The sequence below is a fragment of the Bubalus kerabau genome, chromosome 15, assembly GCF_029407905.1.
Source record: "Bubalus kerabau isolate K-KA32 ecotype Philippines breed swamp buffalo chromosome 15, PCC_UOA_SB_1v2, whole genome shotgun sequence".
In the NCBI taxonomy this organism is placed as follows: Eukaryota; Metazoa; Chordata; class Mammalia; order Artiodactyla; family Bovidae; genus Bubalus; species Bubalus kerabau.
In genome coordinates, this window is record NC_073638.1 from 78,553,566 (window position 1) to 78,578,527 (window position 24,962).

Below are 24,962 nucleotides of genomic sequence, written 5' to 3' on the forward strand. Positions count from 1 at the left end.
CCTCAGTTACCCTGGTAGCGTGTCATCTGTCCCCACCCAGCTCCCTGTGAACACTGGCTTGTTTTAGAAAGGGTAATCTAGCAGTTCTATATTAACTTTCCACTATGCATTGAAGGGAGAGATGGAGAGAAGCAGCCAGGTGTGTGGATGAAGGAATAGGGCTGGTTGTACACAAAGAGCTTCAATTTAGCTATTGGGCTTTTATATTCAAATGAGGGATTGTAGATATTGCAGCAGATAGAATCCTCTGCTGGCACTTCTTAACGTGTGTGTGTGTGTGTGTGTGTGTGTGTCTACTGAGAGCTTCAAGATATAAAAGGGGAAATGGTTTGTTTCAGCCCAAGGACAGTGCTGTCTTCTGTTCGGGCTGAGGGTTATGAGGTTTGTTTTTGGGTGGCCGCAGTGTGGAAGTGGGAAGTCCAGGTGCATTCAACACCCAAGCATCGTCAGGCCATGACCGCTGAGTGTACCCACAAAGGATGCAGGGAGGGAGCTGGGAGACAGGTGTGATGGGGCAGTCACAGAGGTATTGGGTTGGCCAAAAAGTTCATTCCAACCCAGTACTTGGAGAGGGGGAAGAGAACACGTCCAAGTCTCTTTTGGTGTGTATCTAGGAGGAGTGTTTACCTGAAGAGGAGCTGGGGAGCATTTAGAAACTGTAGGTGAACGTAGCTAGTGAGATCCCTGTGATTTAGCTGTTTGGCAGGAAGACTCCAGGGTTCAACGTGGACCACTGATGTGACCACTGTAGCTTTGGCTGAGTTGGGATGGTACCGAGGGCGGTGTTAGCAGTTTTGTTTTCTCTGGGCATGGAGGAAGACCCTTGTGACTGGAACCAAAGTTTCAGGACTGGGGGTGGTTCCCAAAGAGGGTTCAGCTCATCAGCCGGACCAGAGGAGGCTGTGAAGGAAGAACACATCCCCGGGGCAGGGGGATGATGAAAAAGGCTGGATGTCTCGACAGGGAGGGTCTGCTCCTTAGAAAAGAAGCAGAAGACTGCTGTGCAGTGCTGGGTGTTCTTGGGTGTCGTTAATGCTCGGCCATCTGGTTGGCCTGTGGGTGGACCATTGTCTGCTGTCCCTGGGGTAGCTCAGTAACTGGAAGTCCTTGGCAGACTGAGGACAGTCTTAGAGTCTTTTCTCGTATGTTGGTATGTCTTCCTCCTTGGACAGTGAGTGTAGTCTCTCTTCTCTCTGGGCCCCTTTAGCCCAGTTTTGGGGGCCTGCAGAAGCCTTGGGCCACCTGTATGGGTGACTTTGCAGGGGGAAAGCAGGAACATGGGCGGGCTATGCGTACTCCATCCAGGTCTGCCTCCCAGGAGAGAAGGCTTTGGGGAGTCTTGGCTGGAGTGGCTGAGGTCAAAACCTGGGTTGTTTTTGGTACTTCCTCACTGCTGTGTGTCCTTGGGTAAGCCCCTGAGTGCCTCTGGACCTCCCTGCCCACCTCTGTAGCTGGGTTCTTCCGTATTTATACACTTTGGAAAGGATGTGTTTCAAATTGCCTATGGGTTATGTCCGTGGAGTCTGAGCTTTGGTGTCATCTGTAAAATAGAGATAGAATACCTTGCAGAGTTGCTGTGAAGATTCCAGGTAGTGATGGTAGTGATAGTGGCGAAAGAGATCGTTTTGTTTCATTTCATCCCTGTTCATAGATGTGGACCAAGGGACAGAGAGGTCAAGCTACCTGCCCAAAGTCACACAGCCAGTAAGCGGTGGCCCTGCATGACTTCACCCAGGTGGTTGGTCTGGTTCCAGAGCCCAGGCTCTTAGCCAAGATTCCATGAGTCTGTGCTCGGACAAAGGTCACAGCAAGCCCAGCTCAGTGCCTGGCATGCTGTGGCTGCTCAGTAAACTTGAGTTCCTTCCTTTTTATCCTCAGAATGCACCTGGAAGTGGAGGTCCCCACTGTGCTTCTGGTCAGACGCTTCAGCTCATGTTTTCTTTTTTATTTTCTCCCAATTCTGGAGGTTAGCAGTGCCAGATCAAGGTGTGCATGGCATGCGTGCTAAGTTCCTTTAGTCATTTCTGACTCTTTGCGACCCCATGGACTATAGCCCGCCAGGCTCCTCTGCCCATGGGATTCTCCAGGCAAGAATACTGGAGCAGGCTGCCATGCCCTCCTCCAGGGGATCTTCCTGACCCAGGGATTGACCCTGCATCTCTCAGGTCTCCTGGATTGGCAGGTGGGTTCTTTACCACTAGCGCCACCTGGGAAGCCCTGCCTAGCTCATGCTATCTAACGTCTGGTTCAGGGAGGTTCATTCCCCCTTTTGCAACTGTCCAAATCCACCTTTCAAAACCTTCCTATTTTACCTTCCTCTTCTCCTCCCTCCCCCACCCTCGTCCTGCTAGAAGCCACCTTTCACTCCTCCTTCTCAGCAGCTCAGCTTGATGATAAATAGTCACCTACTCACTGTCTTTTTTTTTTTTAATTGGGGTGATATTCACATAACATAAAATTAGCCATTATAAGGTGTGCAGTCCAGTGACATTTAGTACATTGACCATGTTGTGTAACCACCACCTCCATCGATTATGGTTTCAGAACATTTTTGTCCGCCCGCAGAAAAGCCAGTACCTGTGAGCAGTCACTCTCCCTTCCCATCTTCTGTCCCCTGGCAACCGCTAGTTCTGCCTTCTGTTTCTGTGGATTTCCCTCTTCTGGATGTTTTGTATAAATGGAACCACAGTCTGTTTGCTTCTGTGTCTGACTTCCTTCATTTGGTGTCATGTTTTTGCATCCATCCTCATTGTAGCTTAAATCAGAGTTTCCTTCCTTCTTAAGGCTTAACAGTGTCCCTGCGCATGTATACACATTCCGCTCATCTGCCAGTGGACAGGGGGTTGTCTCCACCTTCAAGCTATTGAGAGTGGTGCGGCTGTTAACCCCCACTGTCTTTTATGCAGACACTGCCCCCTTTTTCTGTTTGAGCACTGGGACTGTGACTTCTGGTGTCCCCTGAGTCCTTGCCACAGGGTGGGCTCATTCATCACTCCCTGCTGGATCTCCTTAAGCCAGGAGGGAGAAGACTGGGAGCAAGAGGTGCCCCTCACTCGTGGGCTGGCTCGACACACTTTATCTGGTTTAATTTCTGCCCAGAGGAAGGTAGCAAGTGGAAAGTGCCTTTTTTTCTTCACCGTGAAGCACTTCTCACTCCAGTGCCTGGGGCAGGTTCGTAACAGCCAGCCAGGGAATTTCTGAGCTCTGTGACCTAAGGCATTCTCTGGCCTCAGTGTTCTCATCTGCACAATGGGAATGCTCATTCTTTTTTTACAGACTCGTGTGAGGGTTAAATGAGATGGAGGTTCTGGAATGTTTGCTTCTTTCCGTACCTGGAATTGGAGCTCTGGGTGAGGGCCCAGTTTGAAGAAGGGCCCTTGCAGGCCATTCAGGTATGACCTGAATCAAGTCCCTCATGATTTTACAGTGCAGGTGACCAAGAGATTCAAGAGATTAGATCTGGTAGACAGAGTGCCCAAAGAACTATGGATGGAGGTTTGTAACATTGTACACGAAGCAGTGTCCAAAACCATTCCAAAGAAAAAGAAATGCAAAAAGGTGAAATGGTTGTCTGAGGAGGCCTTACAAATAGCTGAGAAAAGAAGAGAATCAAAAGGCAAAGGAGAAAGGGAACGATATATCAAACTGAACGCAGAGTTCCAGAGAATAGCAAGGAGAGATCAGAAAGCCTTCTTAAGTGAACAACGTAAAGAAATAGAGGAAAAGAGTCCAATGAGAAAGACTAGAGATCTCTTCAAGAAAATTAGAGATACCAAGGGAACATTTCATGCAAGGATGGACACAATAAAGGACAGAAATAGTATGGATCTATCAGAAGCAGAAGAGATTAGGAAGAAGTTGCAAAAATCTACAGAACTATACAAAAAAGGTCTTAGTGACCCAGATAACCACGATGGTGTGGTCACTCACCTAGAGCCAGACATCCTGGAGTGTGAAGTGAAGTGGGCCTTAGGAAGCATACTACAAACAAAGCTAGTGGAGGTGATGGAATTCCAATGGAGCTCTTTCAAATCCTAAAAGATGATGCTTTTAAAGTGCTGCACTCAACATGCCAGCAAATATGGAAAACTCAGCAGTGGCTACAGGACTGGAAAAAGTCAGTTTTCATTCCAGTCAATGCCAAAGGCATTGCCAAAGAATGTTCAAACTACCACATGCTAGCAAGGTAATGCTCAAAATTCTTCAAATTAGCCTTCCACAGTATGTGAACCGAGAACTTCCAGATGTACAAGCTGAATTTAGAAAAGGCAGAGGAACCAGATGTCAAACTGCCAACATCCATTGGATCATAGAAAAAGCAAGGGAATTCCATAAAAACATCTATTTCTGCTTCCTTGACTATGCTAAAGCCTTTGCCTGTATGGATCACAACAAACTGTGGAAAATTCTTAAAGAGATGGGGATGCCTACCATACCTGCCTCCTGAGAAAGCTGTATGCAGGCCAAGAAGCAACAATTATAACTGGACATGAAACAATGAATTGGTTCAAAATTGGGAAAGGAGTATGTCAAGACTGTGTATTATCTCCCTGATTATTTAACTTCTATGCAGAGTACATCATGCAAAATGTCAGGCTGGATGAAGCACAAGTTGGAATCAAGATTGCCGGGAGAAATATCAACAACCTCAGATATGCAGATGATACCACTCTAGTGGCAGAAAGTAAAGAGGAACTAAAGAGCCTCTTGATGAGGGTGAAAGAGGAGAGTGAAAAAAACTGACTTAAAACTCAGCATTCAAAAAACTAAGATCATGGAATCCGATTCCATCACTTCATGGCAAATGAAACGGGAAAAAGTGGAAGCAGTGACAGAGTTTATTTTCTTGGGCTCCAAAATCACTGCGGAAGGTGACTGCAGCCATGAAATTAAAAGATGCTTTCCTTGGAAGACAAGCTATGACTTAATATACCTAGATAGCATATTAAAAAGCAGAGACATCACTTTGCCGACAAAGGTGTGTCTAGTCAAAGCTATGGTTTTTCCAGTAGTCATGTACAGATGTGCAAGTTAGACCATAAAGAAGGCTGAAGAATTGATTCTTTCGAATTGTGATGCTGGAGGAGAATCTTGAGAGTTCCTTGAACTGCAAGGGGATCCAACCAGTCAATCCTAAAGAAATTCAACCCTGAATATTCACTGGAAGGACTGATGCTAAAGCTCCAATACTTTGGGCATCTGATACGAAGAGTCAACTCTTTGGAAAACACCCTGATGCTAGGAAAGACTGAGGGCAGGAGGAGAAGGGGGCAACAGAGGATGACTTGGTTAGAGAGCATCACTGACTCAGTGGACATGAGTTTGAGCAAATTCCATAGTGAAGAATAGGGAAGCCTGGCGTGCTGCAGTTCGTGGGTCACAAAGAGTCGGACATGACTTAGTAACTAAAAACAGCAACTTGCAGGCAGGCCGGTTTCTATGCAGTCCTTCCTGACGAGCGACGACCGGTGCCTCCGGGTGTCCCCTTAGAAGGGGAAGGAGCTGCAGTCATTCTCGTCACCATGCTTAGTTGTCACTGCCGGAAAGTTGTCCCCACTTCCCTTTTCTGCAGTTAACTCTGGTGCTTAGTGTAGGAATCTGTGGAAACTGGCTTTCTCCCATCTCACCCCAGGCACAGCTGTGCTCTGAGCTAAGTTTAGAAAGGTGAGCTTTCTGTTGATTGAATGACTGGAATGAGAGGGACTGAGCTCTGTCGTGTCCGACTCTTTGTCACCCTTTGGACTGTAGCCCGCTAAGCTCCTCCGTCCATGGAATTTCCCAGGCAAGAAGACTGGAGGAGGTTGCCATTTCCTTCTCCAGGGTATCTTCGCAACCAGGGATTAGACCGCATCTCCTGCGCCTCCTGCATTGCAGGTGAATTCTTTATCTGCTAAGCCAACGGGGAAGCCCTTTCTGTTGTATTCTTTTAAAAAGTACTCATAAGGTGTCCCCCAGGCCATGGACCTTGTGGGGTGTTGTTTGCAAGGGTCTTTTTGCCCTGTGGTCAGTGGAAGAGTTTGGGGGCCTGGCAGACCTAGACTGGCCTCCTGTGTCTGCCTCTCACTGACCAGCTCGGTAACCCTGGATGACAGGTCACTGACCTTTCACTTTCTTTATCTATAAAAATGAAGGTTACTGTGAAAATTAGTCATCTAGCTTTGTGCTCATTATAGTGTCAACTAGTGTTCCAAATAGTGTTCTTTTGGTTGCAAACCTTACACAACCCAAACAAAAGTAGTTAAATTAAAAGGGGTATTACATCTCCCCAGCCAAGAAGTCCGGAAGTAGAAAGAGTCTAGAATTTCTTGATTTGGCAGTGCAAGAAGGATCCAAGTGTTTTCTCTCTTTCCACATCAGCCATCCTCAGCTGGTGGGTGAGTTCTTCCCTCCTTGTCACACAGTGGCCGCAGAAGTGCCAAGCATCATGGGCAGATCTGCTGAAGTCCAGCAAAGCAGGATGGTATTTCCTTCCATGAATTTCCTTTTTATAGAGAAGAAGTATTCCCCCAAGAGACTCCTTGCAGATTTCTCTTAGGTACCCTACCCTTGTCCTTCGTTTTAGTCTGCATCCTTTAGCTTCCCTGAGTCCTAAGGCAAGGACTAAGCTGCTGATGCTTCATTTGGGAAGTCAAGGCCCATTGAGGTCAAGGTGAGGGAATGAAGCCAGGAAAGACGTGAAGCCACGTGAGCTAGGGTGACGTCACTCTAGCTACTGTTTCATCATGAGCCTCGAAGAGATGCCAGCTGGTGTGTACACCTGGCGTATAAGGTCTTCTTTGGGAGGGTTGCCAGGAGAAACTGTACCTGGCTCTGTCAAAGAGGCACACTGAGAATATCTTTTGAAGTTAATGTTTAAACCTTCCCTTAGTTCTAGTACATTTCTTGCCAGTTGCTTTATGTTGGAAGCTAGTGGTTTAGGACAGACTGGAGTCAGACTGCCTGGGTTCAGACCCTGGTGCTATGGCTCAGTAGGGACCTGAGCCTCCCGTTTAGGGCAGTTTGGAAGAGGGAATGAGTTAGTATCTGAAAGTGCTCTGTGCATATTGGGCCAAGGGTGTTGAGAATGTAGAGTCAAGGCATGATTCTAATCTTGGGAAACCTGCGTTTGGCCATGACTGTGATCCTGGGAGTTTCATCTGTAGAACTCAGAGCTCTTTGACACGTTGTCCTGTGTCGTGACCAGCAGCCAGTCAGTGTTTGCCGAGTCTCGGACTGCAGAGGACCCAGATTGACATGCACAGACACTCTTCCCCTTCCCTTGCACCTCCCCTGACTTCCCTTGGCAGGTGGTACTGACCCCAGGGCACACTCCATCTGTCCCCCTCCCTCCCTCGCTCCACCATGGCCCCCGTGACTCAGGGCCTGTCTGCTTTAGTTCTGAGGTTTTAGCCCAGCGCTTGGCACACACAGGCACTCAAGAGTTGCTTGTTAAATGTCAGTACTTTCTACCTTGACTGACTGATTTACAGACGTGTCTCATTTCCCTTACTTTTCTGTAAACAGTTTGAAGACAGGGCCCAGATCTTTATTGCTTTAGGCAATATTTGGTGGGATGGATGGATGGTTGCATGGCTTCCAGGAGAGGACACAGCACACAGATGCCCAGGCAGAGAGAGAGTAACATTGTAAAGGGCTGGGACGTGCCATCCTAGGGTCACAAGGTGATGTAGTTTAATGGTTTCCAACGCGGGAGCAAAAAAAAAAAAGTTTACTGCCCTGTGCTGCTTACCTAGTGACCTACTCCTCCTTTTTCTCCCTCGTGTGGTCCATCCTGGATGATGTGGGATGCAGAGCATAGAGTGAGGGCGAGGGCTGGAGGGAGGAAGGTGAGCTGGAAACGCTGAGGCCTGAGATGAGGCGGGGTGAAGGGTACATGGTGGTGGTGGGAATGGAAAGTTTGAGAGTGGGGTGTGAGCAGGAAGGGAAGTCAACAGGGCTCGCCCACCCCTTGCCTCCCCCCTCCGCCCCCTGGCACCCCATCCCGCAGGCTGGCAGGGATTGAGGAGGGGAGGAGTGCTGGATTCCTTTGAGTACTGGTGCCTGGGTCCCTGGGAGACAGAGCTGGGGCCAGGACCCCTTCTGCCCACCTATGTCATGAGACGAGAACAAACATTCTTGTTTTCTCCATTTGATAAGTGCAAACTTGTGGGATAAGTGGGAGGAATACGGGGCTGAGTAATCGGGCTCCTGGGACCTGACCGGCTTTGGCCTTGTCCTTGCTGTCAAACCTTGGGGAAATCTTTCCCTTCACTGGGCCTTAGAGATTGGCTCCTCTGCAAAATGAGAGGCTCGTTCTTTCCTTCCGTGACATGTATTGAGTGCCTACTGTGTGTAATATTCTAGGCGTGGGCACAGACGCAGTTTCTGTTCTCCTGGAGTGTGCATTTCAGTTGGAGGAGACTGACGATGATTGAGGTGAAGGCTGGGAGAAAACCTACCAGTCAAGCAGTGTGGATGGGGCTCATTTCCATCGGCTGGTGGCACCATCTGGGAAGGTCTGGATGGCGGGGTGGGGGGTGAGGGCAGTGTTTTTGGAGAAGGGAATCAGTGCATAAAGGCTCCTGCGGAGAACCAGCTTCAAGAACATTGCAAAGGGCATGAGAGGTGGTAACAGAGGGAACCTGTGGTTAAGAGTTTGCATTTTATTCTAAGTGTGATGGGAGGTTTGAGGACATTTTTTTCCACTGGAGTCTCTTTTGATTATTTTCCACTTTACAAGGGCCGTAATTGGAAATATCCCATTAACAAGAAAGGTGTGATTTTACTAAACAACAGATTGAACAATCTTGAATTTTTTTAGGCTTTTAAAGTGTGGGGAAATAATAGGGGTTTGATAAATATCTTTGAGAATCCTCAGGGATCTATACAGATGGCAGATAGAGACACCCTCTGGTTCAAACATTTATTCTTCACAAAGCCATTTACCGAATGATTTTTAAAAAGATTCCTACCACCTCCTGATAGAAGATGAACTTTTGCACAATGAACATCTCTAACGCGGTGGATTTCTGCTGCCACACGTCTCTCTTCATATCCTCCGTTCCTCGACCCAAAGTGGCTCTGGGGAAGGGGCGATGGGGGTGGGGATGGCCCTGCTTTCTTTCTTTTGGTCCAGAGAATCTCAACTCCTGTTGCGATGTCCTTTTGCCTCAAAGTACAGCGTAGTGACGGGAAGGAGCGCGGACCTGGGGAGTTGCTCTTATTGGGTGTTTTCCAGGGGAAGAAACGCTGAACAGCCGTTTGGTCTCCCTGTAACTGAGTTCATCCATTGTTTGCAGATGGATGGCGCTTACCCTGGATTCCCCACATTCAGTGGCCTCACACCCTAACCCTGGCCGGCAGGCCTTTGCCTAATGCATTTCTTAACACCCCACCCCAGTCATTACATTTTCATCTGCTTTATTTCTGATTTGCAGTTTGCCCAGGCTGAAGGAATCTACTGACTTCCGTTTTCTTTTTCTGTTACAGATCCTGTGCGCAGGTGACTGTGGTAAGTACCACTTCCCACTCTGCGCTTGTGTTGTTCGCTACTGCCCCCTACTGGACGCATCAATATTAACAGGACAGTGAAAAATCACAGAACATGCTAATTTGCTAAAACTCGCTTAGTTCCAATATTTCTTTGGAAGTGCGGTGAGGGTGGAAACAGCAAATGAAAGAAAAAATTTGATCAGTTGTGCAACCCTGACAAATACAATTTTTTTTCCTGTGATTTTTTTTTTCTACCCTACATTTGTGGGTGATTTTTTTTTTTAAAGACAACTTAGTTTTCATAATGTAGTATGATGTGTATTTATTTCATGCACTGTTACCCTGTAAGTATTTTCTTGTGTTGCTGCATCACCCCATGATTTTTTAAATGATGTACAGGTTTTGTATATGATCTTTGGTAAACCAGACGTAGCCTCCTGTATATTGTGCCTCAACTGTGCTGAGTCTCAGTTGCTAATTAGTTCCTGATCCATTGAAGTCCTCCCTGGTCTATAGTAAAATGAGAAAAATGGGGTTGCTATAGTAAATTTTTAATGGAACTTAACATATTTAGTTGAAAGCACTATTTACTCTGGGGTTATGTCCTCACTAATTTTTTGATCATTATTCACTTCTATAAGAAATAAATAATATTTAGTAATTTTTAAAGGTACCTCTTTGAAAAATAAAAATAGGTGGCTTTTGTCTGTCATCAAAATTCAAGGACTACTTCCCCCCACCCCCTGCCGCCTGTTGGTAAAATCTCAGCCTGTGAACCATAGAGATAAAATTCTTAGAATATTCTTACAGTGTCATGCAAAGGGCGCAGCCTTGCTGAAACCTTCTAATAAAGAGAATCTCACTTAATAACAGTAATTATGCAAAGCCTGTGCAAACAATAGGAAGAGTTCTGTAATTGCTTTCTCTTCCTTGTTAATCAGTTTGGTAAATAAGCTGGTAGGTTCCTTGCACAGGCTCAAATCACTGGTGCAAAAGAAAATATGTGTGTGTAGAGGCCATATTGGAAGGTGGGGGAGGGGAGATGAAAGAACTGTGATACATTAAAAAAATTATAGTTAAAAGTCTGTTAAATGGCCTGTATGTGGTGGTGGTGGGGGGGTGCCGTTTTATTAGCTTGCATTTTGTTTTTCTTTCCTGTGTTCTAGGCACCAACTGCAATGTGACTACATTCTCATCTATAGCCAGTAAGAGTCCATGGACCGCAGCCCCAGAAAACCTTTTAACAACTGTAATGCATTCGAATGGCCAGTTTACTCAGGCAGACAGTAGGACATTTTCACCCCTGGATCCTGGTATGCACTATCTTTTCACCCTTTAAAATGGCTCCAGTCAGTTCAGTCGCTCAGTTGTGTCTGACTCTCTGTGATCCCGTGGACTATAGCACGCCACGTTTCCTGTCCGTCACCAACTCCTGGAGCTTGCTCAAACTCATGTCCATTGAGTCGGTGATGCCATCCAACCATCTCATCCTCTGTTGTCCCCTTCTCCTCCTGCCTTCAATCTTTCCCAGCATCAGGCTCTTTTCCAAAGACTCGGTTCTTCCCATCAGGTGGCCAAAGTATTGGAGTTTCAGCTTCAGCATCAGTCCTTCTAATGAATATTCAGGACTGACTTCCTTTAGGATGGACTTCCTTTAGGTTGGATCTCCTTGCAGTCCAAGGGACTCTCAAGAGTCTTCTCCAGCACCACAGTTCAAAAGCATCAATTCTTTGGCCCTCAGCTTTCTTTATAGTCCAACTCCCACATCCATACACGACTACTGGAAAAACCATAGCTTTGACTATGTGAACCTTTGTTGGCAAAGTAATGTCTCTGCTTTTTAATATGCTGTCTAGGTTAGTCATAACTTTCCTTCCAAGGAGTAAGCATCTTTTAATTTCATGGCTGCAGTCACCTTCTTCAGTGAATTTGGTGCCCAAGAAAATAAAGTCTGTCACTGTTTCCACTGTTTCCCCGTCTATTGGCCATGAAGTGATGGGACCAGCTGTCATGATCTTAGTTTTCTGAATGTTGAGTTTTAAGCCAGCTTTTTCATTTTCCTCTTTCACTTTCATCAAGAGGCTCTTTAATTCTTTTTCACCTTTTGCCATAAGGGTGGTGTCATCTGCGTATCTGAGCAATCTTGATTCCAGCTTGTGCTTCATGCAGGCTGGCATTTCTCACCATGTACTCTGCATATAAGTTAAATAAGCAGGGTGACAACATACAGCCTTGATCTATTCCTTTCCCAGTTTGGAACTGATCTGTTGTTCCATGTCCATTTTTAACTGTTGTTTCTTGACCTGCATTTAAATTTCTCAGGAGGCAGGTAAGGTGGTCTCGTATTCCCATCTCTTTAAGAATTTTCCACAGTTTGTTGTGATCCATACAGTCAAAGGCTTTGGCGTAGTTAATAAAGCAGAAGTAGATGTTTTTCTGGAACTCTTGTGCTTTTTCAATGATCCAGTAGATGTTGGCAATTTGATCTCTGGTTCCTCTGCCTTTTCTAAATCCAGCTTGAACATCTGGAAGTTCACGGTTCACTTACTGCTGAAGCCTGGCTTGGAGAATTTTAAGCACTGTTTTACTAGTGTGTGAGATGAGTGCAATTGTGTGGTAGTTTGAGCATTCTTTGGCATTGCCTTTCTTTGGGATTGGAATGAAAACTGACCTTTTTCAGTCCTGTGGCCACTGCTGAGCTTTCCAAATTTGCTGGCATGTTGAGTGCAGCACTTTTACAGTGTCATCTTTTAGGATTTGAAATAGCTCTACTGGAATTCTATCACATCCACTAGCCTTGTTCATAGTGATGCTTCTGAAGGCCCACTTGACTTCACATTCCAGGATGTCTGGCTCTAGGTGAGTGATCACACCATCGTGATTATCTGGGTCGTGAAGATCTTTTTTGTACAGTTCTTCTGTGTATTCTTGCCACCTCTTCTTAATATCTTCTGCCTCTGTTAGGTCCATACCATTTCTGTCCTTTATTGAGCCCATCTTTGCATGAAACGTTCCCTTGGTATCTCTAATTTTCTTGAAGAAATCTCTAGTCTTTTCCATTGTAATGTTTTCCTCTATTTCTTTGCATTGATCGCTGAGGAAGGCTTTCTTACCTCTCATTGCTATTGTTTGGAACTCTGCATTCAAATGGGTATATTTTCCCTTTCTCCTTTGCCTTTAGCTTCTCTTCTTTTCTCAGCTATTTGTAAGGCCTCCTCAGACAACCATTTTGCCTTTTTGCATTTCTTTTTCTTGGCTGCCTCCTGTACAGTGTCACAAACCTCCATCCAAAGTTCTTCAGGGACTCTATGTATCAGATCTAATCCCTTGAATCTATTTGTCACTTCCACTGTATAATCATAAGGGATTTGATTTAGGTCATACTTGAATGATCTAGTGGTTTTCCCTACTTTCTTCAATTTAAGTCTGAATTTAGCAATAAGGAGCTCATGACCTTCACCATAGTCAACTCCTGGTCTTATTTTTGCTGACTGTATAGAACTTCTCCATCTTTGGCTGCAAAGAATATATTCACTCTGATTTTGGTATTGACCATCTGGTGATGTCCATGTATAGAGAGTTCTCTTGTGTTTTTGGAAGAGGTTATTTGCTATGACCATTGCGTTCTCTTGACAAAGCTCTATTAGCCTTTGCCCTGCTTCATTTTGTACTCCAAGGCCAAATTTGCCTGTTACTCCAGGTATCTCTTGACTTCCTACTTTTGCATTCCAGTCCCCTATAATGAAAAAGACACTTTTTTGGGGTGTTAGTTCTGGAAAGTCTTGTAGGTCTTCATTGAACCATTCAACTTCAGCTTCTTTAACATTACTGGTTGGGGCATAGACTTGGATTACTGTGATATTGAATGGTTTGCCTTGGAAATGAAGAGAGATTATTTTGTCGTTTTTGAGATTGCATCCAAATACTGCATTTCGGACTCTTTTGTTGACTATGATGGCTACTCTATTTCTTCTAAGAGATTCTTGCCCGCAGTAGTAGGTATAATGGTCATCTGAGTAAAATTCGTCCATTCCAGTCCATTTTTGTTCACTGATTCCTAAAATGTACCTGCTGCCAAAAAGTGCAAACACGTGAGCAAGACCTTTGGGGTAGGTTGTGGGTTTTGGAGAATGCCAGTATCTTCATATGTGCACTATATTCAAGATCACTTCATCTAGGCTTCAATAGTAGAATGCAACTACTAATATCTCTTGGCTCCCTATTCTTGGCCTTGTAGCCTGGCTCCCCGGGAGCTGTTTTAACACTTGTCTTTCTGTCTGCTCTCTGAGCAGCACTCCAATGGTGTAGTGGTTAAGATCCCAGACTGAAAATCAGAGTCCCAGCTTTGCTTCCTGGATCTGTCACTGTCTCACTATGTGATCCTGGGCTAGTTTTCCTCTTATTTTATTGATTTATGTTTTTGCCCTCACCACACAGCCTGTGGAATCTTAGTTCCTTAAGAAAGTGAAAGTGAAGTTGCTCAGTTGTGTCCAACTCTTTGCAACCCCATGGACTCTAGCCCACCAGTCTCCTCCGTCCATGGGATTCTCCAGGCAAGAATACTGGAGTGGGTTGCCATTTCCTTCTCCAGGGGATCTTCCCGACCCAGGGATCGAACCTGGGTCTCCTGCATTGTAGGCAGACGCTTTTTACCATCTGAGCCACCAGGGAAGTCCCTAAAAGAAATACTAAGTAATTTATTGAGGTTGGTTGGGCTTGAAGGGAACCTAGAAATCGAACCAGTGTCTCCTGCATTAGCAGGTGGAGTCTTTACCACTAAACCACCAGGGAAGCCCCTGGCCCTTCCAGCCAGGAATCGAACCTGTGGCCCCTGCCATGGGAGCCCCGAGTCTTGACCACTGGACCACTGGGTATGTCCCTCATTGGTCCTCTTAGACCTCAGATTCTTCATCTTTATCACCAAAAATACATACATATACACACATATTTTTAAAAGATATTTTAAGATGTACTTTGCTGAACTATTGAAAGTTCAGGACTTGCTTTTCAGGAATTCCCTGGCAGTCCGGTGGTTAGGACTCCACATTTCCACTGTAGAGGGCACAAGTTTGATCCCTGGTCCAGGAACCTAAGGTTCCACATGCCATGTGGCATGGCCAAAAAAAAAAAAAAAAAAGAACTTGCTTTTCTCAAATCTTCCCAGAATCCTTATGTGAATCAAAATTGAGGTCTTAACACATTTCTTTGCCTTCTTAAAATGGTGCTGTTGCCTCCTTCGTGAGGTTGTTATGCCGCACACGTGGGAAAATGTGTGCACAGCACCGAGGCGTGGTCCTTGGGACCCGGCCAGCACCCAGGATAGGACTGCGGCCCTTCTTGCTGCCTCCGCGCTGTAACCGCGGCCGCTGTTTTATCATTCTCCTCCTCGCCATCATCATCACTGACTGCAGATGGCATCACAGTGATGACCTGCGAAAATGCTGCTCTGATGCTGTGAGCGCTTACGTGATAAACAGGAGCTTCACGTCTGGAGGGGCTTCCTAACCTGCAGTTTACTGAAGTGAGGGCCACTAGATTTTTCTGTGCCTGGTCCCTTTCTCTTGTTTCCTCTCCCTTCTTCTTCGATTGGGTCGATGTTTGCGTCTCCCTGGCTCCTGATGGGGCACACCCCCCGTGCTGTCATTTGAAGGGCACGTCCATGCAGAGATGGTGTTGCCTGTACCCCCTTTATTCTCCTCGGATCCAGCCCTGGGTCCTTGAGAAGGGCCTTACTGCTTGTGCTTACGCTTCTGTTTCGAGTTGTTGCTCCTCCGTCTAGGCTGTAATTAGGATACACCCATCTTGAAGTTTTAATTCCTGTTAGTAACCAGCATGGCTTCCATTGTGTTAAGATCCCATACATATGCAATTTGACAGAGGAGGAAGTGACATTCAGAGCAGTGAATTTTACTCTGAGTAAAATCTCATGCCAGTGACTGGCAGGATTGGACTCTGAGCCCTGACTTTTGAATGTCCAAATTTAGTGACGGTGTTTACAATGTCATGGTGTCTTAATAATAATCCTTTATGTTTAAATATAACATTCTTGAGCGGTCAGCAGAGGAAACTGAGACTGAGATATTTTCAGGGGTTACTTCCAGGTCACACAGCTAAGGGGCAGAACAGGTCCTTACCTCCAAGCTTGGATTCCAAGGCCGACCCTTTCTTCTTTATGCTCTTCTGTTCTGTGCCATCTTTATGCCAGAGAGCTGTGGCGCTTCCTCCTAAGATCTGAGTTTGGAAAAAAGGCTATCACACGCACAACGTTTAGGTCTTAACACAGTTTTTTCCTTCTTAAAATGGTGCCGTCGCCTCCTTCATGACGTTGTTACGAAGCATACATGGGAGGATGCGTGCACGGCACCTTGACAGGGTCCTGGGGACCGTGTAGTGTGCATACCTCTCCATACGCGGCGTTTTCAGAACATCGGGGATGGACGCATTTAGCATCTCAGGTTGGCTTCTGTACAGATTTAACTCCATGTTCAAGTTGTAGCCAGCAAGGCCAAACTCTATTATTTTTATCTTTTAAAAAACCTTTTTATTTTGTATTGGGGTATATCTTTGATTAACAAACAATGTTGTGACAATTTCAGGTGAACAGCAAGGAGACTCAGCCATGTATCTATTCTCCCCCAAACTCCCCTCCCATCCAAGCCACCACTTAACATTGAGCAGAGTTCCCTGTGCTGCACAGTGGGTCCTTATTGGTTATTCCTTTTAAATACATCCTGTGTATATGTCCATCCTAAACCCCCCAACTATCCCTTCTCCCCATTCCTTTCCCTGCCAACCATAAGTGTGTCCTCCAGGTCTGTGGATCTCTTTCTGTTTTGTAGATTCCACACGTAAGGGATGTCTTACAGTATTTTTCCTCTGTCTGACTTTCTTCATTCAGTGTGATTATCTAGGTCCATGCTTATTTTTTATCTTTATTTTGTAGCCTTCTGTTTCACTGACACGTATGTATGTATTATATACACACATGTATGCATGTATGTGTATATATATCTATCTATCTAAATACATGGAAATCTAAATGTATTTTGTTGGAGGGAAGTCCAGGAGGCAAATAAAGAGAAATGAAATTTTATAGTTGCAAAACTCACTTCTGGAAAGTAGACATACAGAACAGCCTTTACTCTTACATTTCTTTTTGAAAAATAATTTTTTTCTGTCCTTTTTTTTGGAAACAATATTAAAATAGAATCCAGTCCTGTGAAAGCGGTTACCATCAGTCCATCCAGTGTGACCCCAACTTGGAAAAACAACACAACTGCTTCTGATTCCGTGGGTGGCATAAAGAGTACGAATGAGAATCTGCAGATGGGCTTTGCAAATCAGACAGGTGATAACAGCACGGATTCGGGGCCAGGAAGCAACGGGACTTCAGGAGATGCCATAGTAGGTAAGATGAGTGGCTCCCAGGGCGGATCATGAACTGTCCTTCTCAACCTGTACCCTAGAGCCTTGCCCATTCAAGTTGCCTGTTGGAAAGAGATTGATTTTTGTTGACTCTGGAAGATGAGGGAAGATTCTGTGTGGTTTCACGCCCAGGAGTTCAGGTGGCAGGATCATTTAATACTAAGGTCCTGTGTGTTTTGGGATATTTTAACTGCTTCCAACTGTTTGGTTTTTAAAAAATCTCTCATTATTATTGGTGAATACTTACTTTTCTGCTAAGACTTGGGAACAGGGACCCTGTTAGAAATGTGTCTTGATGCTGTTGGGAACTACTAGGCTTCTTTTAAGCTCCCCAGGAAAGTTGATGCTGTGTTTGTATTCCCAGAAGCTTCTGTTGGGCATGAAAATTTGGATACTTTATAGAGGAGTATATGCTTCAAATGCAATAAGAGCCCAGTGACATTGGATTAAGCTTAGATTTTTATTTAGCTTAGGTATCAGTACCCTGAACCACCTGTTATAACTGCAAATAACAGCTTTTTTATTTTTTTTAAGGCTGAAAAGAACCAAAAACATAAAAAAGAGTTGAGATGCTTTTTTTTTTTAAGCTCAGAAGAATACAGAATTCAAAAAAAGAGGTCCTGTGTTGGCTTTCTGATCTGGAGGGGCGGTGATGTCATTGGCTGGTGGGAGCCACGGGAAGCTGACCTCTCAAGCCCGGGGCTTGAAGTGACCACCTGGCAGAGCAGCTTCCACACACAAAGCAAGCCAGTGCTAGACCAGTGGTTTTGAACATGGCTTTTCTCCAAGCCAGGAAATTATTTCTTTAAATAAAACGTTGCCCAGGTGCCCAGAAACTGCAAAGAACTGGAGAAAGAGGAGCTACAGGGATGCAATGTCACAGGCGCCTTCAAAAACTCCTGGAGGTCCTCAGAGCACAGTTTTAGAGAAAACAAAACCTGCAGGAAAGCTTCCCTGTATTGTGGGAGAGACAGGAAAGAAGGACAGGGCAGAGGAGATGGAAGGGAACGGAGGAGGAAAAAGAAAGCAGAATTTAGAGTTGGTAATGGGACAAGGTGACACAGAATTGGTGACTATGGGGACGGGGAGGTGACCAGGTGACCCGAAGCACCCGGCTCAGGGGCTGAGGCTCCTCACTCCAGCTTAAGGCCCCCAAGGCCAAGGCTGTGTTCATCAGCTGCTATTTATTGAGCATGTACTATGTGCTTCAGCTCAGTTCAGTCACTCAGTCGTGTCCGACTGTTTGCAACCCCATGGACTGCAGCATGCCAGGCCCCCCTGTCCATCACCAACGCCCAGAGCTTGCTCAAACTCATGTCCATTGAGTTGGTAATGCCATCCAACCATCTCATCCTCTGTCGCCGCCTTCTCCTCCTGCCCTCAACCTTTCCCAACATCAGGGTCTTTTCCAGTGAGTCTTTTCAGTGTGCTTAGCTGCCCATAATACATCAGAGTGCCCTCACAGTAACCCTGAGGGCTACAGAGGAGGAATCTGTAACGCTGAGAAGCTAAGTTTCTTCTGCGCTCCTGGGGTCATTGAGCACCATGTGGAGGGAGCCCAGGAGCCTGGTTCCAGAGCACTGCGGTACAGCGGTGTCCATAGTGGCCACCCAGATCACTGAGCCGGCTGGTTTATTCACATTCCGTTTCTTTAAAAAAGACAACTGCATGACCCAGTTTAGAAATCTTGGCCTCAGATATCGTTTGACATGAAGAATAAAGTCGTAGGATGGATCAGCTGGCCTCAGAGCTGGATGGGGCCTGACGGGCATCCGTGCCAGGGTCTTTGAGTTGAGCCTCCTCAAGCAGGGTTGTGGCCTCGTCTGCAGCGCTGTTGCTGCGGTTACTGTCTAGTTGCTCAGTCGCATCTGACTCTTTGCGACCCCATGCTCAAAGCTAGAGCCCTGGGTTCTAGTTCCCCGATGCTCCAAGTATGCTGTGCGTTCTTGAGCAAGTCACCCTGCCGTTCTGAATTTCCATGCTCTCATCTCAAGACCGAAGGATATGGGTGTCATTTTGGCCAAAGTGGTTTGGTTTTGGTCACAATCAGCCAAATAAAGTGACAGAAAGGATGGTAGGGGGATAGTATAGATTGGAAGTCTTCAGAAAATTCCCCTTGGGGTTGGAATACAGGGATGAGCGTCTCAGTTGAAATGTCTCGGTACTATGACATATTCGTATTATGTGGAATTGAGACCTTTAGATGTAGCAGATGGTCACTTTTTTGGATGCTTCTTCCTGATACCTAAAACAAATATTAAAAGCTGCTGTTTAAAAGGGCAATGTAAAAGAGTGCCAAATCACTGTAGAAGTTAACTGTCTTGGAGAATAGTTCCGATCCTAAAAAGTTATAGCTTTAAGGTTCATCCTTTTCCCCTTTTTCCTGCATGATGGTAAGTTTTCTCCCCACTGTGAAGCAATAGAATTGCACTGGACTCTGACATAAAGGAAGTGTCTGTAGTGGGCCCCACTCAATCGTCAGTGCCCCCAGTCATTCATAATGAAGGGTGACTGCAGGCATCTCGTTCCATCGGTGCCCACTCTGTGCTTTTCAAATAGAACCTCATCCAGTAATGGATCTGCGTGCTGCCTTCGTGGGTGTGACGCACGTGACTCTTACCTGGAAGAATGATAACATCACGGAAACCTGCCGGATGCTCCTTGAAGGAAGCCAGGAGTCGACTAAAAACTTAATGGTCAATATTTTTGACCTGAAGCCGGGGAGTCAGTACACGGTCACCCTGTATCCTTTAGGATCAAATGAGACCCAGGGAAGCCCCCTGTCGACAGAAAATGGCTTGGGTGAGTCACAGTGGTAGGCTTCTGACCCACAAGGCCTTGAAGGAAGAGATGAGGTGACGCTGGTCTCTCTTCCTGCTTCTTTTAAACGGCCTTCCCCCTGGTCCAGCAGTTCTGCCTGTTTCACCCTCTCTCTGCAGGGGTCTGGTCCAGGAAAAGAAGGCCTTGAGTGGGGCTCTGCTTAGCCCAGTGTGAATCATGGGGTTGTCCCTGGAAATCCATGTTTGGAGTTGGGTGGGAGAAGATGGGTTCTTGGAAGAAGTTGGGGGGTGATGCAAGTAGCTGCTTTGGAGAGAAAAGCACGTATATCTGTGGTGCTACCTGGTCTTCCCTGGTGGCTCAGATGGTAGAGTCTACCTGCAATGCAGGAGAAGACCCGGGTTCAATCCCTGGGTTGGGAAGATCCCCTGGAGAAGGAAATGGCAACCCATTCTGGTATTCTTGCTGGGAGAATCCCATAGACAGAGGAGCCTGGCGGGCTACAGTCCATAGGGTCACAAAGACGCAACTGAGCGACTTAACACACCTGTGCTAAAAGTACAATGCAAAATACCTGCCAAAGATGAGGCTCCTGGGACTTCCCCGGAAGATCAGTGGTTAGGAAGCCACCTGGCAACACTGGGCAGCATGAGTTCAGTTCCTGATCGTTAAACTAAGATCCCACGTGTGTCACACAATCAATGAATCCGTCAATACACACACACACACACACCCCTAAACCATTGCTTAACAATATCAGGCTCCTTTTAGGAGCATGGATCTCTTTCTGGGGGAGAAAGGGAACAGGTGTTCGTCGAATCCCAGCTGTGGGCACTGTCTGATGTGGCATCCTTCGGTGGGGAGGGCAGCGGCACTGAAAGCAGACAGGAATGCACTTCCATCTCAGGTCATGTCTTTGCCTTTTGTGTTTCAAACAGATGCCGGCAACACAGACAGCTTGCCTGGGGGTCCCGCGGCCCCTGGGTCCAAATACCGACTGGAACCTGCCGGCCCGTCCTCTGACGCTTCTCTGGCCCAGGACACCGTGGAAGTCTTGCTTCTCAGGTTAAAGCCTGACACACAGTACAAGGCCACAGTCTATCCCCAGGCTGGGGTTAACGGTGCCGAAGGACAGCCCCAGGCTACAGAGTTCAAAACAAGTATGTGGAGTTTTGTAAAATGGCTTCAGCCAGAGTTTCCTATTGCAAAGTTTGTCTCCTGTGATTCTGGTCCTGAGTTATCTCTTGCTTCATAAGTCAGCTTGTGGTTGGAGGGAATTTTCTGGAAGAGATTTTGGACAGAGCAGGTCCAGTGAGTTTCTTCTGAGCTCTGTGGCCAAGGCTCTTCTTTCCTTGACCCCATCACAGCGGATTCAGCAGCTACCGTGTGCGGATGTGAGGGGCTCCCTTGCTCTCTCTTTTATAGCTCTGCATACTGGCCAGGGAGACACACTGGCATAAGGTTTTTGTCTTGAAAGTTGATATTCATTTTGTCCACGTTGGTTAAGTACTTCCCCCCTGAGAGGAGAAAATGAGTCTTCTTTTTTGACCGAAACTTGAAAGGCATACTGACCTTCCTGTGTCCCTTGCTGACATGCATGCTGCTGCTTTTGACCTAGAATCTGTCAGCGTTCTTACTCTGTAAATTGAACAGTTTTGGAGACTTTTGGGATTAGTGCTAATGAGGGTGTAAAGAAATGCATGGTTCCTACGCTCAGGAAATTTTAGAACAGAAGGGGAATCGAGGGAAAATACATGCAAAAGCACACAGCCATGCTCAGTGGGTTCAGAAATGAATGCTGTAGCCTTGTAGCCTTCGGGGGCTTGCTTGCAGGCGATACAGACCAATTTGGGTGATCTTATCCAAAAATATATCTATTTTGCATGGCAGTCTCTCTGCTGCACAGCAGAAACTAACACATTATAGGTCAAATATATTCCAATAAAAACTAAAACAAGCAAACAAACACCCCCTCTCCTCCAAATATATTTATTCTGGAAGGCTGTCATAGATCCATAGAACAGGGGGAGGGGGGTGGAGGACCAAGGTCAGAACACCGAGTAGCAGCCAGGAAACTGGCGCTGGACCTGGTGACCCAGAACGGGAGGTGATGAGGAGAAGGCTCCAGTTGCTTTCTCCTCCAGCCCCACAGTAGCCTGCCTGTTTCACTCACTGGTGGAACCTGTCACCCGGCACAGTGCCCCAGTGATGCAGGGTGCCGGGGTCAGCATTGTGGGGACACAGTGCAGGCGGGAGAGGACAGAGGGTGGATTGGGAGGGTGGGGTGGACAAGTGATGAATGACTAGCGCTCTTGTGTTTCCTTTCCTGGAGTTACGGTTGTTATCTTGATTTTTTTTTTATAGATGAGGAAACTGAGCTCAGTGATTTTCCTAAGATCTACCAGGCTCTTCAGTAGAGCTCACCTTGGAACCCAGACCTGCCTCGTGCAAAAGTCTGTGATCTTTACTTAATCGTGTAGATAGTGTTAATTCTTGGATGGATATATGCCTGAGACCTTTTGGGGTCACCCAGCACTTAGACGGGCATGTGTAGAGTCCATGTTGTGGTTTGAGACATCTATTGCATCCCTAGGATTAGTCAACTCAACAGGGAGAATGAAGGGTAAACTATGCAGGTGCAATTAGCCAGGCTGTTTCTTCACTGAAGATGCTGTCTGACTTTTGCTGGGACCCTGTCTACACTTGGGTCTGCTGTGTTAAATGGTGTAGAACAGGAAGAAGAACTGCTGAGAGTGTTTCTTGGATGAGATGCCTTAATGACAGCATCTCTCTCCCTGTCTCTCTCTGACTTGGCCATCCTGGTGGTGGTGAACTCCTCTTGTGTCTTCACAGATCCCAGTCAGGTTTTTGACATCAAAGTTGTGAACATCAGCGCCACCAGCTTGACCATGACCTGGAAGATCAATGATAATGAGTCATCTTCAGTCTATACCTACAGGATACAAGTTGTGGATGAGACCGATTCCTTCAATCTCACCGTCAATGAGACTCATGCCATCATCACTGAACTGAGCTCAGGCACCTTGTACAACATCACGGTGTATCCTTTCCTTGATGACGGTTCCGAGGGCACGCCGGGCTTCATCCAAGTTTACACCCGTGAGTCCACTCATGGCTTTGCTAACCTTTCTTCCTGTCGGCCGTGTGCCCGGCCCAGATACAAGACAAACCCTGTTCCTTTCTCGAGGAACGCACAGTTCAGCGTGTGGGTCCACAGGGACTCTTACTACCTTCAAGATTTTCAATCCTATAATGGTGACCATTGACTGACCCTGCCCACACGTCCAGCATCGTGTGACATGTTTTCCTTGTGCCGTCTCCTTTGATGTTCACACATCTGTGACATGGTTGGCATTGGCCTCATTTTATGGATGAGGAATTCCAGGCTGAGAGAGATGCTGTGGGCAGGTATCACATCTTGTAAGTGTCTGAGGTGGGATCAGACAGCTGGGCTCTCTCAGCTCCAGTCTGTGCTGGCGACAACCACCCTAGCAAGGTGGAGACGGGGAGCAAATTGGTATGTGGAGATGAAAAGAACCCGGATATTCACATGCCTTTGTCCTTTGAATGTTGACAAAATAATGAAGCAGGACGCAGCTATCTCTCTTTTTTTTTTTTTCCTTCTCATTCGAGTCTCTCTTAAAGATAAGGTGATTGGCAGCAAATAAAAACCTTTCTGTTCCAAAGAAGGTCCAATAATTAAAACAATAATGGTCTACCAGTAATGTAATAATATAGTGCATTAATATTACATAATGGTATTGGTGTCACACTGTGCCAGGAGCTTTGCATATATCGCAGGGGTCTTCATGGTAGCTGTTAGGATCCCTGTTTTTTTTTTAATTTAATTTAATTTTTTAACTTTTTATTTTGTATTGGGGTATAGCTGGTTAACAATGCTCTGATTGTTTCAGGTAAACAGCGAAGGGACTCAGCCATACCTATATATGTATCCATTCTTCCCCAAACAGGATCCCTGTTTTACAGGTGAAAAACCTACAGCCCAACATGGCTGAAGAATTTGCCTAAGACCAGAGAGCTGGCAAGCGGCAGGGCAGGGACTTGAATCCAGGGGTGCCTGGCCCTGGACCCAGGGCTCATCCCATGAGAATGCTTTATTCAAGCGTCTGATGCTTCCTGCAAGGCACCTTAGGCATTCTTACAAATGTCTTCTGACTTGGTCTGTGGAGTAAATGAAATCTGCTTCCTTTTCTTCACCTTCTACTTAAAAAAAAAAAATTAATCTCTCTGTTAAGATTAGGTTCACTGTGAGTAAAAAACTCCCCAAGTATCCAAGACAGGAGTTTGTTTCTCTCTCACTGTAAAAGAAGCCCAGTGCTAAGCCCGGGGCTGTGGATGGGATGGTAGAGTCTTAGCTACGGCTCAGAGCAAGAAATAGGAACCGTGAGCTTACTGCAGTGTTTTTTTTTTTTTTTTTTTATTTTAACTTGTGGAAAATTGCTTTTCAGTGTTGTGTTGGTTTCTGCCGTACAACAACAAGAGTCAGTCGTAGTTATATGTATATCCCTTACCTCTTGAGCCTCCCTCTCCTCCCCTCATCCCACCCTTCTAGGCCATCCCTGGGTGCCAGGCTGGCTGGGCTCCCTGCGTTATATGACGGTTCCCCACTAACTAACTGTTTTACACACGATAGTATATATATGTCAGTGCTACTTTCTCAGTCTGTCCCACCCTCACCTTCCCCCGCTATGTGCACAAGTCCGTTTTCTACTAGGGTCATCAGTACCGTTTTTTCAGATTCCATATACACGTGTTAACGTACGACACTTGCTTTTCTGACTTCACTTCAGCCTGTATGACAGGCTCTAGGTTCACTCACCTCATTACAACGGACTCAGATTCATTCCTTTTTATGGCTGAGAGACTATGAGCTATTTGAAGCTGAGAAGGATCTAATCTTGGGAACTGCGAGTTTATAGAATCATTGGAAGGGCTGATGTGTTAATTTGCTAGGGCTGCCGTAACACGCACCACAGATTGGGAGGCTTTAACAGCAGAAATCTGCTCTCTCACAGTCTGGAGGCAAATAGTCTGAGATCAAGTGATTCAGGGTTGGTTTCTTCTGAGATCTGCCTTCCTGGTTTTGTAATGGCCAGCTTCTCCCCGTGTCTTCACATGACTGTCCTTTGGTCTGTGCATGCCTGTGTCCCAGTCACCTCTTTATTTTATTTTATTGAAATACTGTGGATTTACCATGTTGTATTTCTGCTGTATAGCAAAGTGACTCAGTTAAACATGTTTATATT

The 24,962-nt window shown here is 46.1% G+C and overlaps 1 protein-coding gene and 1 non-coding gene across 2 annotated transcripts in view; one reads left to right on the forward strand and one right to left on the reverse strand.

Moving 5' to 3' along the window:
* PTPRJ (protein tyrosine phosphatase receptor type J) overlaps nucleotides 1-24,962 on the forward strand; it is a 173,111-nt gene that overhangs the window by 112,317 nt on the left and 35,832 nt on the right. Inside the window, exons 2-7 of the mRNA XM_055547129.1 lie at nucleotides 9,469-9,490; nucleotides 10,638-10,784; nucleotides 16,679-16,879; nucleotides 19,456-19,698; nucleotides 20,613-20,834; nucleotides 22,528-22,794. Of these exons, the coding sequence (XP_055403104.1) occupies nucleotides 9,469-9,490; nucleotides 10,638-10,784; nucleotides 16,679-16,879; nucleotides 19,456-19,698; nucleotides 20,613-20,834; nucleotides 22,528-22,794 (1,102 nt within the window). The remainder of the gene's footprint in view (nucleotides 1-9,468; nucleotides 9,491-10,637; nucleotides 10,785-16,678; nucleotides 16,880-19,455; nucleotides 19,699-20,612; nucleotides 20,835-22,527; nucleotides 22,795-24,962) is intronic.
* Nucleotides 14,069-14,142, reverse strand: TRNAC-ACA (transfer RNA cysteine (anticodon ACA)). Its single transcript has one exon. It is a non-coding gene; the product is annotated as a tRNA-Cys (tRNA).